General features: G+C 49.2%; 2 protein-coding genes across 3 annotated transcripts in view; one reads left to right on the top strand and one right to left on the bottom strand.

Moving 5' to 3' along the window:
• The window catches only part of magi3a (membrane associated guanylate kinase, WW and PDZ domain containing 3a), an 88,919-nt gene extending 76,456 nt beyond the window's left edge, over positions 1–12,463 (bottom strand). For both annotated transcript variants that reach the window (XM_067239162.1, XM_067239163.1), the window contains exon 1: positions 11,445–12,463. In XM_067239162.1, the coding sequence (XP_067095263.1) occupies positions 11,445–11,751 (307 nt within the window). In that variant the 5' untranslated portion in view covers positions 11,752–12,463. The remainder of the gene's footprint in view (positions 1–11,444) is intronic.
• A 788-nt stretch (positions 12,464–13,251) lies between these two features.
• si:ch73-206d17.1 (tyrosine-protein kinase STYK1) lies at positions 13,252–15,892 on the top strand. Its single transcript, XM_067239241.1, has 9 exons — positions 13,252–13,327; positions 13,598–13,744; positions 13,925–14,080; positions 14,237–14,437; positions 14,572–14,753; positions 14,857–14,940; positions 15,044–15,261; positions 15,399–15,626; positions 15,721–15,892. The coding sequence occupies exons 2-9, from the start codon at positions 13,696–13,698 to the stop codon at positions 15,890–15,892; spliced, it is 1,290 nt and encodes a 429-aa protein (XP_067095342.1). The 5' UTR covers positions 13,252–13,327; positions 13,598–13,695.
• Positions 15,893–16,020: the final 128 nt, after the last annotated feature.

Raw genomic sequence — 16,020 nt, 5'->3', positions numbered from 1 at the left:
AGTGTGTGTGTGTCTACGGATGTGTGTGTATTTGTCAGGGACCAGTTCCCAGTGTTCTCAGGTGTCAGAACTCCTGGAGGGAGGGGAGGGGAGGGTTGAGCTGACAGTAAGACCACAGCAGCGGTGCCTAAGGCCCAGGACACATACAGCCTCTCTCCAGTCTGGGATCACCAACCAACCAGCCCGCCAGCCTTACCTACAGTCTGGGTGTCTGGATGACTAACTACTGTAGGCCTCCACTGACTCCTGTGGATTCCACAAGCTTGTTTACAACACTTGATCATTGGTTATGCATGCAAACCTGGACTAATGCTGTTATTTGTTTGAGGCAATAAAGCTGGTCACATATTTGCATTCGGTGCCGCTTGGCTTGCAGGCTGGCGGGCTGCTAAAAACACTACGATAGACCAAACAGTCAACAATCAGGCTGCAGGAGCCAATGGACCTTGAACCGGTGTCATCCGGTTCTCCTCACACCAACAAGAGGGTCCGTCAGTGGAGTTCTTTCCAGTCATCACCGCAAGATTGGTTTCAATAGCATCCTCTCTGCACCACTTCAAGCAGCCATAGTGGGCCACATCTCAGAGGCTGGGATAGGGTCAATCAGCTCAACAGGCTCTAATACCCTCACAGAAACCGAGAGAGAGAGAGTGAGAGAGAGTAAGAGAAAGAGAGAGAGAGTGAGCTGCTTGTCTTGCTGTTAGACTCCGTTACCTTGGTGAAGCTCGGTGCCCGAGGGGAGGGCAACAAAAAACGAGGGTTGAATACGGGGGGGGGGGGGGGGGGGGGGGGGCTGATGAACACCAACCATGCCTGGCTGCTCGGAGATAGACATAAATTGGTCAACAAGTGTGTGGATGTGTGTGTGTTTAGATGATATGCTCCTAGAGAACACTTCCTTTACATGAAGAAATATGCTAAACTTATTAAGAAACCATGAATTTGTTTAAATGTACACACGACAGGATGAATCATGGCCACATGCAGCCATGTGTTTATATGTCGTGCCCTCAGCTGTTGACAACATGACGTGAGCCACAACCCTGAGGCGACCTCATGACCCCTGGTCTTTAAGAGGTCATTTGAGTCTAGGGCTGGAGACAGGGGCTCTGTCTAGAAAGTTATCCATCACTCGGCCTATGTATAGGTTGGTATGTCGCTGTGCTGCCTGCCTGCCTGATTGCTTGCTTGCCTGTCTGTCTGCCTGTCTGTCTGTCTGTCTGTCTGTCTGTCTGTCTGTCTGTCTGTCTGCCTGTCTGTCTGCCTGTCTGCCTGTCTGTCTGCCTGTCTGCCTGTCTAGGATTCTGAGGGCCAGGAATGCTGCACTTCCACAGCATCTGGGCAGGTCTGGGTCAGATGCTGCTGTTTACACCACGTTAGAGCAGATGAACCAGTCCTGTCAGGGTTGTGTCAGGGTTGTATTAGGGCGTCAGGGTTGCTGCTGCTGGTGGCCACACTTGTTAGACCCGTTAGACCCCATTCCCTTAATGATGTGTAGCCTGTTTATCTGAGAGAGCCAACTTCTTTTCACTGAGGCTTGGAAGGAGACACAATTTCAATTTGGAAGGCTGGTGTGTGTGTGCATCAAGGTCGTTTTGGTTTCAAAACACTTTAAACTACAGCATTGTTATTTGAGAAAAAGGTCAAGGACTGTTGTGGTGAAGGCTGCTCTGTTCTGAACCTGGGGCATTTAGAGCGCATGGTGTGCTGCCTTCCCTTGGAATGGTACAGCATGGCACAGCCTGAAACAAACACACACACACACCTCTGAGTCATTCATTCTAAACCAAAGAGAAGAGGATTGGTAATGTGTAATGTGGGCTGAGTCATTCACTGCACCTCCTGTGGAACTCTCATGTTGACTTCAGTACCATTCACGTTTCCAGATCTATCTAGTACCAGAGTGAGGCGTAATTAAAAGCTGGAAACAGAGTCTGGGAACATAGTCAAGAGTCAAGAACAGGGCAGTCCTTCTCAGGCATTACTACATGATCCAGACACTGGGCAGGGGGGCTGGGCAGGGGGGCTGGGCAGGGGGGCTGGGCAGGGGGGCTGGGCAGGGGGGCTGGGCAGGGGGGCTGGGCAGGGGGGCTGGGCAGGGGGGCTGGGCAGGGGGGCTGGGCAGGGGGGCTGGGCAGGGGGGCTGGGCAGGGGGGCTGGGCAGGGGGGCTGGGCAGGGGGGCTGGGGAGGAGACATGCGTGTTGGAGTTCAGGGTCTCACAGTGAAACAAAGTGGAAGGGATGTCCGAGCAAACACCTGTTGGTAACAATACACTGTAGCTGGCGTGGAGGTTCCTAGTAGCTAGCAGTGTTCTCAGCAAACAAGAAAGAATCTGCATTCCATACATAGCTTCCATTCTCCAGACAACTAGCTTATATTACCCTGCTAACATGTAGGGCAAATCTGTTTTTTGAAACGGGAGTTCTGAGAGGTGCATTTTTCACATGGAAGGAATTTTGTTTTGAATAATGCCATGCCATTTATATCCCTCATGTTAGCTTAACACTTCTCTCAGTTCACCTCTCTCTGTCTTTCTCACTCCTCTTCAAGTGGTGTGACACATTTCCTAGCCAATCCTGTTGCACAGATATCGCTGCTCGACAAAGAAGCCTTCAACATCTTTGCAAGAAGAAAAGAAGCTGAAGGCTGCTTGACTGCATGAGAGAATAAAAAATGTATCTTGGACCAGAACGACGGCTTTTGGGAGGGGTCCAGCGGAAGGGTCAACATCTCCCAGCCGTTCCATCAGGCAGACAAACTCATGTGATCAATAGTTCCCGTGGTGTTCTGTATGTGCAAAGTACGAAATAATCCCTGTTAATGGACACTTCACTGGTCATATAATGATGGAGGGGTCCATCAGTAGCATCACCACTCCTCCCCTGTCTAAGGCCTGGCTAGCTGCAGTCTGCTGTTCGCTCCTGTGAGCAGGGTTTCTGGTGCAGTAAGCACGGGAGCCCCATGTACTGTACAGCGACACACTCCATCCGGAGTATGATCTGATTACATAAGACCTCCTTTCAGGAGCAGCAATCGGGAGGGATGTGCTTATTAGTTGAGAATGGGAGATGCCAATCGGGACATGAATAGAGAGGCAGACAGCTGTCGCAGGGAATGATGTCATAGTATCACGAACGACATGAGGACAATGAGATACAGGAACATCAATCCGATACCTATTTAGAGCTCACGCAATTCTCATTTAGTCAAAGTCAGTGTGGACAATGTGTGTGTGTGTGTGTGTGTGTGAGAGAGAGAGAAAGAGTGTGTGAAGACGTCCTCTACGTCCTTCAGCTTCATGCTGACCGGTAGCCCAGCCCTGGATGCTGACCGTTTGATACGGCCTTGATCAATAACCCTGCTAGGAATGCTAACGGGCATGTCCAGAGCCCTCCTGATGGCCTTGCATTCTGATGAGGCTGCTGTGGGCTTATCTCTGCCGAGCATGGACACTCTGCGAGGGGGAGGAGGCAGGGTGCGAGGAACGTGCTTGCTACTCCGGACTCACCATGACAGGGTCAGACAGAAAAAAACCCTCATCTCCCCTCGCCCTCCTGGGGCCAATTACAAGCAGAGACGCACTTCATGTGACCCAGTTCAGGCAGATAATAAATCAGTTTTCTCTGTCACCATCTAGCCTCATTGTTGGTCAGACGTGTAAATGTCATTAACCCTTCAGTGCCCTACTGTACAGCTCAGATATGAGCTGTACAGTTTGGTACATGGTTCAGTCCCTGTCCCAGTTCCCAGGCTGGGGATTGGCTGGGAGAACCCTGAAAACACAGCTGGGGCCACAACAAGGTAGGTTGGTGTGTTTCTTCCCATTTGATTTGGGTTATCGCCATGGTCACCATCAGAGAAGCTTAATCGATTCTCCCTAGTGGAGTTACATTGCCAAGCAGCTGAGTGGGCAGAGCTGGCACAGAGGCTGTGGATGGAGGTCTCAGAGAGCGGGCACGGCGCCAGTCTGACATGGCAAGAGACTACGACTGACACCTGACCCATTGTCCTGGTCTGCTTTATTATCTTCAGAGAGAAAACACACAATGCACACACACAAACTGTGGATATTAGCTGTGGGCTAACATCCACCTTTCAAGCGAACCCAGAGACACAAAAGAATGAGTGAATGAAAGAATACAGAAGAGCGACGACAATACACCAGTTCCCACACCTGTAATGTCACAGAACGTCTAGCAGCTTCTGTTGACATGAAAACAAGAACGGAATGAGAGAAACACACAAAGAAAGGTTCAAGAGAAAGGGAGAGTGAGAGAAAGAGAGTGGGAGAGCGAAAGAAAGAGAGCGAACGATAGAGAGAGAGAGAGAGACTGGTCAGCATAATAAAGCCAGCCGGTGGCTTGAGAAACACAAATCCTGTCACTGTGACTGCATTCCTCCTCAAAAGGCCATTGGAACCAGAGAACAATCCCTATATCTGGCCTAATTTCTCATTCTTATGCATGCACACACACACACACACACACACACAGCTCAGAAGGAGGGCTGAGAGGAGGTTATTTGCAGACATTAAGATTGGAGGGAGGCAACTGTTCCTGTTCTCCCATGCTGCAGTGCAGACCCAGAGGGGAGGAATAAAAGGAGAAGGATCTAGAAATGAACACCAGACCTGCAGAATGAGGCTCCTCAGCGGTCTCAAAGCAGCAATACCACCTTCATCATAGCCCCTCTACCTATCGCTCTCCTTCCCACTTTCCCTCAATCTTCTATTCTCTCCTTCCCCTGCCTCTCCCAGTATGGGTTCCGGATCCCCGCTCTTTAATCCCGGTTTCTCTTGCAGAGGCTCTGTATCTCATCAGCAGATTTCCAGGGCTGAGGTTCCAGCTGCCTTTCCTCTCTCTGCTTGTCATACAGGCTTTGCACCGTGAAGGGCGTCTCTCCGGCCGGAGGCCAGGTCGGGGCGTCGAGCTCACTGTGGGACAGAATGCTCCGTGAACAAGCAGCGTTCAGCCTGCACACCAGGGAGCGATCAACGTAGCTAAGCCTCCATCAATATCTGCCTCCTTGCTCTTACCCCCTTCCCTGGCTCCTGGACATCTTTAGTCACACCATCTCTCTCACCCCCCCCCCCCCGCCCCAGGGTGTCCGCCTCGCTCCGCCTCCCATAAATGGGAACCCAGAAAGAGCCGTTTCTGTTGATCCGTCTGCGCTCCACCGGCCCTGACGAGAGGGTGGGCCCGTTCCCCACTCTGCAGCCTCGACGTCTCCTCAGCTCCATGTGCCCCGACAGCAGCTCTGCCTCCTGCCTCTAACGGCAGCGAGTCAGCAGAAGGGAGCCAGCTCATCGGGGGAGGGGGGGGGGGATGTGTGTGACAGGGGTCACTCTGCCGCAGAACGGTAGCGTTCAGGAATGAAGAGGAGCAGGGGTGGGGGGGTGATGACTCCCCAGGTGAACGTGTATGCCTGGCTGCTTTGCAATAACAGCTGCACTGCCAGGCTATTGACTTGACTAAAGCTGTAGCCCGGCGCTGGCGGCTAATGGTCGCTGTGACAGAGGAGAGCTGCTCGCTAGGAACTGGCCTGTGTTATTTATATGCATCATTTAGACGCTGACCTCATCTTATCTCGGGGGGAATAAACAACAGCAATGATGCTTTTCTGGTGGGAGCCAATTAGAGTGCCTGAGCTCTCTGAAGCTGAACGTATATGTACGTGAGTGTGTGCGTGTGTGTGTGTGTTATGTGTTCCAAGCTCCTCCATCACTGCAGGTGTGCGTCTGGAGACGTGCGTCACACAGTGTGATCTGTGTGAGCCAGCGGAGGGCTCAGCCCTGGTGAATCAGCAGTCTCACATCTCTCATCTGCTTTGAAACATGCCAGGCCTCCTCCCTCTCCCTCTCGCTCGCTCTCACACACACACACACACACACACACACACAGCCTGCGAGACTGCACACATCCCCATTAAAAAGTAATTATTGTTGCTGGAGGATTCATAATCACACGGACGCTCAGATGACGGCAGTGTTGACAACGAAGTTGGGGTAAACAGCCCCTCGGACGCCCGTGTCACTCCCTCTCTCTGTCTCTGAGAGACGCCCTCCCCTCAGCGGCCCGACACTCGTCGTTAAGGCTCCTTCTCAAACGCCACGCCGCTTGGATGGATGTGACAAGTGTTGGGCCACCAGACCGGCCCTGTGTCCTCCCCTCGTACTCCCCCCCTCTCCTCCTCTCCTAGGAGAGGAGCTCCGAGTGTCTCTCTTCTTCAGAGAAGTGGAGCGGTGGAGGAGCGCGGGACTGGAGGGACGTGTGCGAGTGGGGGAGGGAGGCGAGGGGAGGGCGGGGAGCGAGTGCCGCAGGAGGAGCGGGCTGTGCGAGGGGCGGGAGAACGAGATAGGGATTGGAGCAGGGGAAGATAGGGAGAGAGGGGGAGGCTTTAGTATTCACAGCAGCTGCTGCTGTCTGGGGCCTCAGCGCACCCATCCGCTCGCTCGCTCGCTCGCTCCCTGTTGACGGGCTGGCGGACGGGCGGGGTGGAGGGGTGGAGGGATGGAGGGGTGGAGGGATAGAGGGCGGAGGAGTGTGACAGGGTTGGGAATGAGCCTGGAGAGCAGCCTGTGGGAGAGGCTGATGGCTCGGTGGATCGTCAGGTGGAGTGAGATACTCCCACATGGACCTGGGCACGCACACACACGCAGGAACACACACACACACAGGAACACACACGCAGGAACACACACGCAGGAACACACACACACGCAGGAACACACACGCAGGAACACACACACACGCAGGAACACACACACACACAGGAACACACACGCAGGAACACACACACACGCAGGAACACACACGCAGGAACACACACACACACAGGAACACACACACACACAGGAACACACACGCAGGAACACACACACAGGAACACACACACACAGGAACACACACGCAGGAACCCACACGCAGGAACACACACACACACACAAATGCATATAATAAGGATGCAGTAGGGGGGAGTGGAGATAAAACCACCAGTGAAGTTCCTTCTGCGTATATCGATTCAATGCTGAGTGGAGAGCAAAAGCCAATAATAACTCCAGCAACATGCTTTTAGTAGCAGCAAACATGTTCTCAGCGAATCAACCGCGCATCATACAACAACTCAGAACAACTGCGCACCCACTCCATGTGTAGCACACATAGTTCCCGTGGTCCGCCACTCCTTGTTAGTTCCAACTGGAACTCCAGTGTTAGAAGACTTGAGGAAGGACTTTACATTGACCTTAGATGTCCGATTCTTCGGGTCCAGTGCAGCCTCGCTGTGAGAGGCAGCCTCGCTGTGAGAGGCAGCCTCGCTGTGAGAGGCAGCCTCGCTGTGAGAGGCAGCCTCGCTGTGAGAGGCAGCCTCGCTGTGCGACCCAACCTCCTCCTCCTCCACCGGAGTGGCAGCTCAGCTAAATGTTGGTACAGCGCTGTGGTCCCCTGACACAGCCAGGGGCCATTCTTTAAGCTCTCACACAGAAAAAGAAAACACTTTCATTCGATTTTTTTTTTCTCTCAGGGACTGTTGCGCCGTGCGTGTGCAAACCTGTTTGATGATAGCTGAACTCATAAACAGCAGGGCGGCAAAGCGGGGACACACAGGAGAGCGACGCAGCCATGCTGCTACTGACACACACGCAAACACAGCACCGTTTACGAGGCTGAGGACAACAGCAGGAGTTATTTATTGAGTTGTAGCAGTTCAGATTTGCATTAGTCCTTCGGATTTGATTCAGTGTTGTACTGTTGTGTAGCAGGGCTGTGCTGCCCCCCGCCCCCCTCCCACTCTCCCCCCGACCAACATGAAAACATACCCCCCACCACCTATTCTATCAGGGTTAGAGGTAGTGAATGGTTAACTGGTTCACACACTTTAACACACTAACACATTGGCTAACATCAGGGCTGAAAGAGACAGTTAAATACAAAGCCCTGGTCTTTTAGTGTAGTACGAAATCTATCATAGGGAGGAAAATTAACAGCTACTGGGGGTTGCCATTATTCACTTTTCTTAATGGATGGCGATAAGTACCTCGAAACATTGACAGCAATTCCATTTTATTGCCACTTTTATTATCTCTCAGTAGTGCGCCCAGCCCAGTGTGATAGCCTGAGATTACACAGTTACCGACCACCTCCATTCAGAGGCCTGTCTCCCTTGGCTGGTGGGAGTGGACCAGTGCTGTGTTGTTGTTCTGGCTTAACAGCAGAGTGCTGACTGGACTACTTTCCATTAGCTCTAATTAGATGACAACAAGCTGCCCCGGGGCTAGAACACCAGTAATCAATGGTACCCCCCCTCCACATCTCTACTCCAGGCTGCTCCGATCCTTCAAGCTTGAATCCTTGTGTGGCCCTGTGTGTGCTGCTCGAGAGCAAGGGGAACACTCTCAACATGCGTCTCCAATCCTGATGTAGAGCTCTGAGGAGCTCTCAGGTCTGCAGGGGAGAGAGGCTTGGCTCTGTACCGTACACTGCTGTTCCCATGTGGAGACAACGGTGTTCAGAGGTCAGGTCTCTCTCTCTCAGCTTCTCTGGGCAACACTTTGAGGTAATTTAGGTGTTTTTAATCAGCGTTCCTTCCTCCATATACAAAAACACAGCTGCGGAACTGCACATCAGCAGAGAGATTTACCGTTACATTTACTTACAATAATGTAATAAGCTTTCAGGGTGAAATATAGAGGCTAGGATGCAGTGTGGGAGGGAGGGAGGGAGGGAGGGAGGGAGGGAGGGAGGGAGGGAGGGAGGGAGGGAGGGAGGGAGGGAGGGAGGGAGGGAGGGAGGGAGGGAGGGAGGGAGGGAGGGAGGGAGGGAGGGAGGGAGGGAGGGAGGGAGGGAGGGAGGGAGGGGCCGGAAAGAATGCAGTGGGAGGAGGATGAATGGTTGAGAAGTGAAGATAAAGAGAACACATAGAAAAAGGGAAAAACCAATATTACGATGATCCTTGGGGAAAGTGAGGGGAAGAAAATATGATATTGAATGCAAGTGAACAGAGACAAAGTAAGTGCTTACGGAGGACTTGCACATTAACAAGACTATTTACTTCGTAGAACATCTAATCAAATTAAGTACTTAGTCATAGTCAGACACATCTACAGGACACAAAAAAACACCAGTTTGAAAATATCTATTGAATCAACTGGTATCAGAGAAGCTCTTAAGGGCTACATTTAACGACCATACAAAACACTTAAAGTAAACAGGTATCATGTTTTTGACAGTTGTGTTCAACATCACACAGGTAAACTTCCCATACTGGAGTGGACACATTTGATCTCGTCTGACTTTTAGCAGCAACAACAGTAGCCGTTCTCTTCCTGAGCCCCTCTACACACACACACACACACACACACACAAACACACAAACACACAAACACACAAACACACACACACCAGATGGCCTGTGGTGCCATGGCAACCACAATACACAGAGGACGTCCCTGAAGCAAACACCTGGTAGACTCAGGCCTTTCCCTCCCCTTCACCCCAGACTTAGTGTTGTCGCTCGGGGCTAGCATCTATGCCAGCCTCCTAACATTTGATCCTGGAGGGCGGTCTGCCACCACTTCTTAGTATGGAGGACCCATCAATGATGGATGAATGTATGAATTAAACATGATAGGCTGGTAGGGAGGGACTCTGAGATAAACACACCTAGAGATCCAGAGTATTCATCCAGAGCCTATGGTTAGGTCCACAGGTGTCAACCCCACAGCCAGCCACCCTGAGGTCAGAACCTGCCTCCCTCCATCCACATAAAGTACAACTAGCACCTCCTACACTTCTGGTTCGAGCTGCCAGTGTCAGTGTCAGTGCCAGTATCACAGAACAGTGATGAATATGGGTCGTGGGATGGGAATTCAGGGAAACGTCTGTCGATACAGCAGCAACATCTCTGACTGTAACTGGGAATTCATTCTTGAAGCGATCACCCCTGCCTCTTCCAAGAAAGCAGAACCTCTGACAAGAACAGCACTAAAAATGGAAGGGGATGTGCGTATGAGCAAGGATCGATACATTTAAACAGTGTGTATCTGTGGGAGTAACCACACAAGCCAGGGACTCTCTGGCCAGCCCGCTTCAGCCCAGCGTGAAGGAGAGCAGCAACCTGGGGATTTAAAAACTGTAATTGAATCAATTAAACTTGGACTCACCTCAAGGCGGCATGACTAGCACCATTAACAGACTACCTCCCTCTGCAGACATTTGTCAAACATCTCACACACTAAGCCTGAAAATGGGAGCATTTCCATTAAACATTTAAATGGGAACTTTTGTGCTGAAATTCTCTGCAATGTTGCCCGATTACAAAGGGAAATGAGGTTGCCATTCTACCCAGCTCCAATTCATTCCTGTTTATATCTAAATCCAGATCGGTCTGCCTACAACTGGCAGGAGGACCTTTGTGCATCTGGACCACATTTTATAAGCCTAGTATTACTCAATCTAATAGAAGACTATAACAGATTGTCACAGATGGAAATCAATCAGTAACAGATATTTAAAATGACTGGCCATTTGGAAGTATTCTACACGCCTTCACACACACACACACACACACACACACACACACACAAAGACACTCATACACACGCACACACCGATTTATCTGATAGGCCTATGCTTTAGGCCAGTAGCCTTGCACAGATTAGTGCAGATGACATGGAGAAGATGTCTTGTGGCTCATGTAGAACAACAGGAGAGAGAACACATGATTACGGTCAGACAGTGGACAGCATCTGTGTACCCAAGTAAAGAGGATTACTCCCAAGATTCATAAAGCTGTCTGCCGACAAGCTCAAGACATGCCCATGTTATCTGAGCGACTACAAGAATTGTCAGTGTTTCAGCAGTGCTGCGTTGCGTCCTTATCTGTCAGATAGTTCTATACAAAAAGGTGGCAAACTCAGAGAATACAAGGATATGTTCATGTAACACCTACATAGAAAATGCCTTGTACCTTTAACTCTTCACACACTCACGCACTACACAAACACACCTGATCCTTCATCTTGCAGGGTTGGGGCTCAGCTGGGTGCGAGGATGCAGCACATTTACAAGTACTTGTTGTTTAATCCCTTCCTATCAGGCTCCTCTCAAGTGAGCCAAGTCAACCTAACCCTGCCATGACCCTGGCTGTCCTGCCCAGGGCAAACAAACGATACACAGTACACACACTCGATCTGACATGTAGATAAGGGTTTGCGAAACCCATCAAACATGCTTCTGACAGTGAGCCAGCCTCAGTGTGGTTGGTAGTCTGCCTTGTGGGCCCTGCAGGGTTTCAAAAACCTCTGCCTGATAACCGTCATATAGAGCCTACCTCTCCAGGTTGTGACGTCATACGGAATAAAACTGAAGACAAAAAACACTGGGGATTACACTAACAAGGCTGGTATTAGGCAGTAACCTTTGTTTGATATTGACACATTGCATACCTGGTTTCACAGTCTTTAGGCGAATGGGCTCTCTGAAGTGGCGGATGACAGCGAGGGTGTCTCTGTTGGTCAGCCCGCTGACTGGGGTGCCGTTCACCTCGAGGAGCACGTCCCCGGTGCAAGGAAATCTTCCTGCGTGACAAACCATCGCATCCGCAATCACCTGGCCCAGGTACGGGAATTCTCCGAGTTCGGCACCTCCCCCTACTTCCACAACGGTGCCAAACTCACCGGCATTTCCCCACGAAACGTCACACTCCTGTACTTTGCCGGACCAGTGCTTTTTCTTTTTCAACGTTTTGGACATGATGAATGTCTCTCGCAAGCCTTTAGAGAAGTCCTGGTGTTTGTTGATATAACAAGACAAGCTTCACACAGTCATGCAGATAGAAACTGTACAAAGATGCTGAAGCTGAGATGAGGCAACCTACTACTTGTGTTATATTCCATAGCAGTCTATCGTCCCTTAAAATTGATCAATTGTTTTTTCCTTTGATTGAATTATCCAGGCATCAACCTGTCAGCTATGCAAGACCTTCTGCGTCAGTGTTGTCGGAGAAGGAGAAATTGTATCGTGGGGTTGCTAGTGTTGTAATAGAATCCTTCAACTGCCCGTTCCACACGGTAGCCTACTAATGTTTTCAGACCAGCGTGTCCTCTGCAGTAGTCTATTTACTATAGCCGACTATAGAACTCAACGGATCCAACCTACAGTGAGTCTTCGCAGTCTATCTAAATTCAGTCGGTTGAAAGTCACGGATTCGGAGTAGTAGTATCCAGTTAAGGCAGAAACCAACAGAAAAACTGAACGATTTAAGCAACGCGCAATATGTAATATTTCGCTATTCGTCTTCAAAGTGGTTCAAACTGTTGCGTAAATCCACTACCGATTCTTGACCCACCCGAACTGCACTGCTTGGCCATTACAACTTAGTTCAGCGCACCTGTTCTAACACTTCGAGGTGACATCAGATACGACGTATTCCCTGGTAACTGCATAACACCGGATACCTGTCCACGGAGTGTTTCGCAGGGTTCACCTCAAGCCTACTGTGCTGACTGCTGCTGGGAACTTGCTCCTATTCTTCAGTCAGCTCGTTCAGCGCGCGCTCTAGCATAGCTATGACGTCCCATGTAGTAATGCCTTTTCTTTAAACGGCTGTGCCCTCTTGTGGTTTAAATAAAGCAGTACACACACATCTCATCACACACCATAGGTCTGACACACACACATAACTAAGGTAAGGCTAAGGCTAATATTGGAAAAAGTTTTGTTGAGGAAAAACAAAATTGCTCTCCAATAACCACTGATGCCAAATTAGTTTCTAAAGATGTATTATTGACAACCGACTAATTTAAAGTTATTCATTTGACACGGTTAATGGCGTGGTGCTTGTGCCAGTATCCCAAATTGGCAGTAGCATAAAGGAACCCAATTAATGATCCAACAAACAAATCAAATCTGATGTTGGTAACTCGGCCCTTATTGTCACTGTCGTGTGGTATATAGAGCTTTGTGGTGAAGTACACTAGCGCACTGCAGTCTCGCTGACCAATTTGTCAAATACCTCCATCTGCTGTCAAAACATTTGGCTGTCTTGAGACAGAAATTTCACTGGCCTTGTTTTCCACTTTTATCTCCCCCATGATTACACGCGAGTCATATGCATGGACAAAAAGTCATGTCTCAAATGTATAAACAGTAAAAGTCATTTGAAATGTTATGTAGCCTAACGAACTTCATATGTCCCCTGTTGTTAATGATTAACTCTCTGTCAACTTGACAGCCTCCACACTCGCCCGACATTTTGGCAAAGCAGTTGATAGCTCGATGTCATTGAAAGAAATATTGGAACTCTTTATTGACTTGTGACATCTGTCTGGTAAGGACACCCGTTTACCTTAACTTTTGTTTTGCATGGTTGATAAGTAGGCTACCCTGAAGAGCGTATAAGATGATTCAATATATTAATTAGATAATCATTAACAGGTCAGCAGGTGTATTTTTAAGGGCTACAACCTTTAATGCATTAAGCATTGGAACTTCTACGAAGTTAGTTAAGCCTTCACATCAGATCAGGTTTTGAACTATAATTAAGGCTTACTTGAATGTGTGACAAGGCCTCACTTTCCATGCTGTAAAAATGTTTCAGCTTTCAATAAAATCCACTGACGTCCAGTGGCATGATCCTGTGATAGCTTCCATCTCCGTTTTCATGTGAGACATGCTGACACGCAACAGCTGTCTTCTATGGATGTGCAGACGGCTTCATGCAATAACACCTCAGACCCTCTCTGCTGTAAGTCTGTAAGTTTTAATGTTGTCTTTGAAACAAAATAGTAACTAGGGCCTATTGCTATCCTGATTTCAACCAATTATAGTCATAGCATGTAGGGTGTGTTCTTAGCCTGGTAAACAAGTGCCTGATGACATCAAAGTGGCTTGAATCTTTCTTCTCTTGACTGCATGTTTGTTTTAGATGCAGAGAGTTCAAGTCTGCTGGCTGTAATCGTCATACCTGCCCTGCTGTCTCTCAGCACTGTGGGAGTTGTTGTTCTGATACTGATCAGTCTGCTCTGGAAGACACCTTCCCCTGGAAGTAGGCCGACTTCCAGCCCTGGCCATGATGTCAATAGTAAGAAATGAAACAATGTTGTCAGAATTGTTTTAAATATCTCCAGGAAACACATTCGGGGGAGATGCCCCTGCTGTTGTTTTTTGATCAGATGAATTTATCTTTACATAAAACATTCTTTCCACATGCCAACTGATGGACTAGTGTGTGTTACAGATCAGGAATGTCTTTCCATAAACGGGACAATGGTGAGGCCTCCTCTGAGTTCTCAGGATGCGGTGTGTCTGTGGGAGATCCCTGGAGATTGTACCCTAGAGGGGCTGGAGTTCTGGCAGTCTGGCCACTATGGACCCATCTGTCGAGCGTTCCTGAGGAGTGAAGCCATCTCCACCCATGTGGTGGTTAAAACACTCAGAGGTGCATTACAGGACTCCATTTTTAATTACATACAGTTGCTCAGTTCCAGACTTTTCTCAGGTCTGGACACTCATAGGCATGACACAAATTAGGATATTTTTTTCTAAATCTATAATTCAAATCATGCTCTCTAGATGGTTCCAACCAGGGTGAAGCCAGAGAGTTTGTGGAGTGGGTCCGGTTCCATGCCACAGTATGTAAGCATAACAACGTGGTCCGGATGCTGTTCTGCCAACGCCTCCGTCTGCCCATGTACATGGTCCTGGAGACCTGCAGTCCAGGGAACCTGCTGCACTTCCTCTGGGCGATTAGGAATGTAAGAGAGATGCATAGTCAGTACTCGATCAGATACCAAGATAGTGTCTGTTTTTTTTGTCTGATATGGAATTAACCATATAAGGAATGGTCATGCTCTCCAGAGGGATTCTGAATCGGGGGATAGCTTGCAACATTTCTCTGAGAAATCGGTGTTTCTGATCGCAAAACAAGTTGCAACTGGCCTGGTAAGTGATTACAATAGAGGCATTTGGATTGATGATCTAATCCCTACAGTGGCAGAGTACAGTTAGGATGACCATATATGTCTCACCCAATGTCTTCTCCTAGGACTACCTGCTATCAGAGCATAGGCTGATGCACGGTGATGTCGCTGCCAGAAACATCCTTATTGGCCCAGGGCTCTCTGCGAGGGTGTCTGGGTTGGGCTTGGCATTCAGCAGCCGTCAGAAGGACACCGTGACAAAGCAGCAGGCAGAGAAGGTGCCTCTGAAGTGGCAAGCCCCTGAGAGGATTCTGAAGCTGCCCACCACTGACAGGAGTGACGTGTACGCTGGGGCATGAACTAGAAAAGCTAGAAATGGACTTGCATAGTAAACATGAAGCTAATTAGAAGAAGTATAGACCTCCTTTTTTGTCACATTTTGATCTGGTCTTTACTCATTTTTCTTCTGCTTCTCTTCAGATGGTCCTTTGGAATCTTACTGTATGAAATGATCACCTTGGGTACTGTATCGTCCCCAACTCATGTCAGTCACGACAGTCAGCATTTGTGTGACTATGACCAGAGCTGTGTTATTTCTCCTCCTCTGACAGGCTCTGCGCCCTTCCCTGAGCTGGAGCCTCGCGACATGCTCCCTCAACTCCAGAAACACTACAGAATGAAAAGGCCAGAATCATGTGGAGTACCTCTGTAAGTACATGACAGACTTTATAACAATACAAAGCACACGCTAAAATGTTGCACTGTCCCAGTTCTAAACGCACCCTGTTAAAATGGATTTCAGGTACGACCTTATGAAGTACTGCTGGATGTGGAACTTTAAGGACCGCCCTGCATTCTCTGCCATCATAAAACTACTTGAGTCCTACACTTACCTGGCTGGGACCAAGGCCCTTCAATCAACAGATGGCTTAGACACCTTTGAGTACAGGAAGAAGGCAGGCATCTTCTCATGAGTATCGAACCCCTGGCAGCATGCAGTGTGATGATTTTTTGCAGTAGTAAACTGATACATGCGTGTAAACTGACAAGTGTGACTAAATCAATTTAGTCAATGTAGTTCAAACAATGGAATCACACAATG

This window comes from Osmerus mordax, chromosome 7, assembly GCF_038355195.1.
Source record: "Osmerus mordax isolate fOsmMor3 chromosome 7, fOsmMor3.pri, whole genome shotgun sequence".
Taxonomy (NCBI): domain Eukaryota; kingdom Metazoa; phylum Chordata; class Actinopteri; order Osmeriformes; family Osmeridae; genus Osmerus; species Osmerus mordax.
Note: the sequence above shows the minus strand (reverse complement) of the source record. Positions and strands in the feature narration are given on the sequence as shown.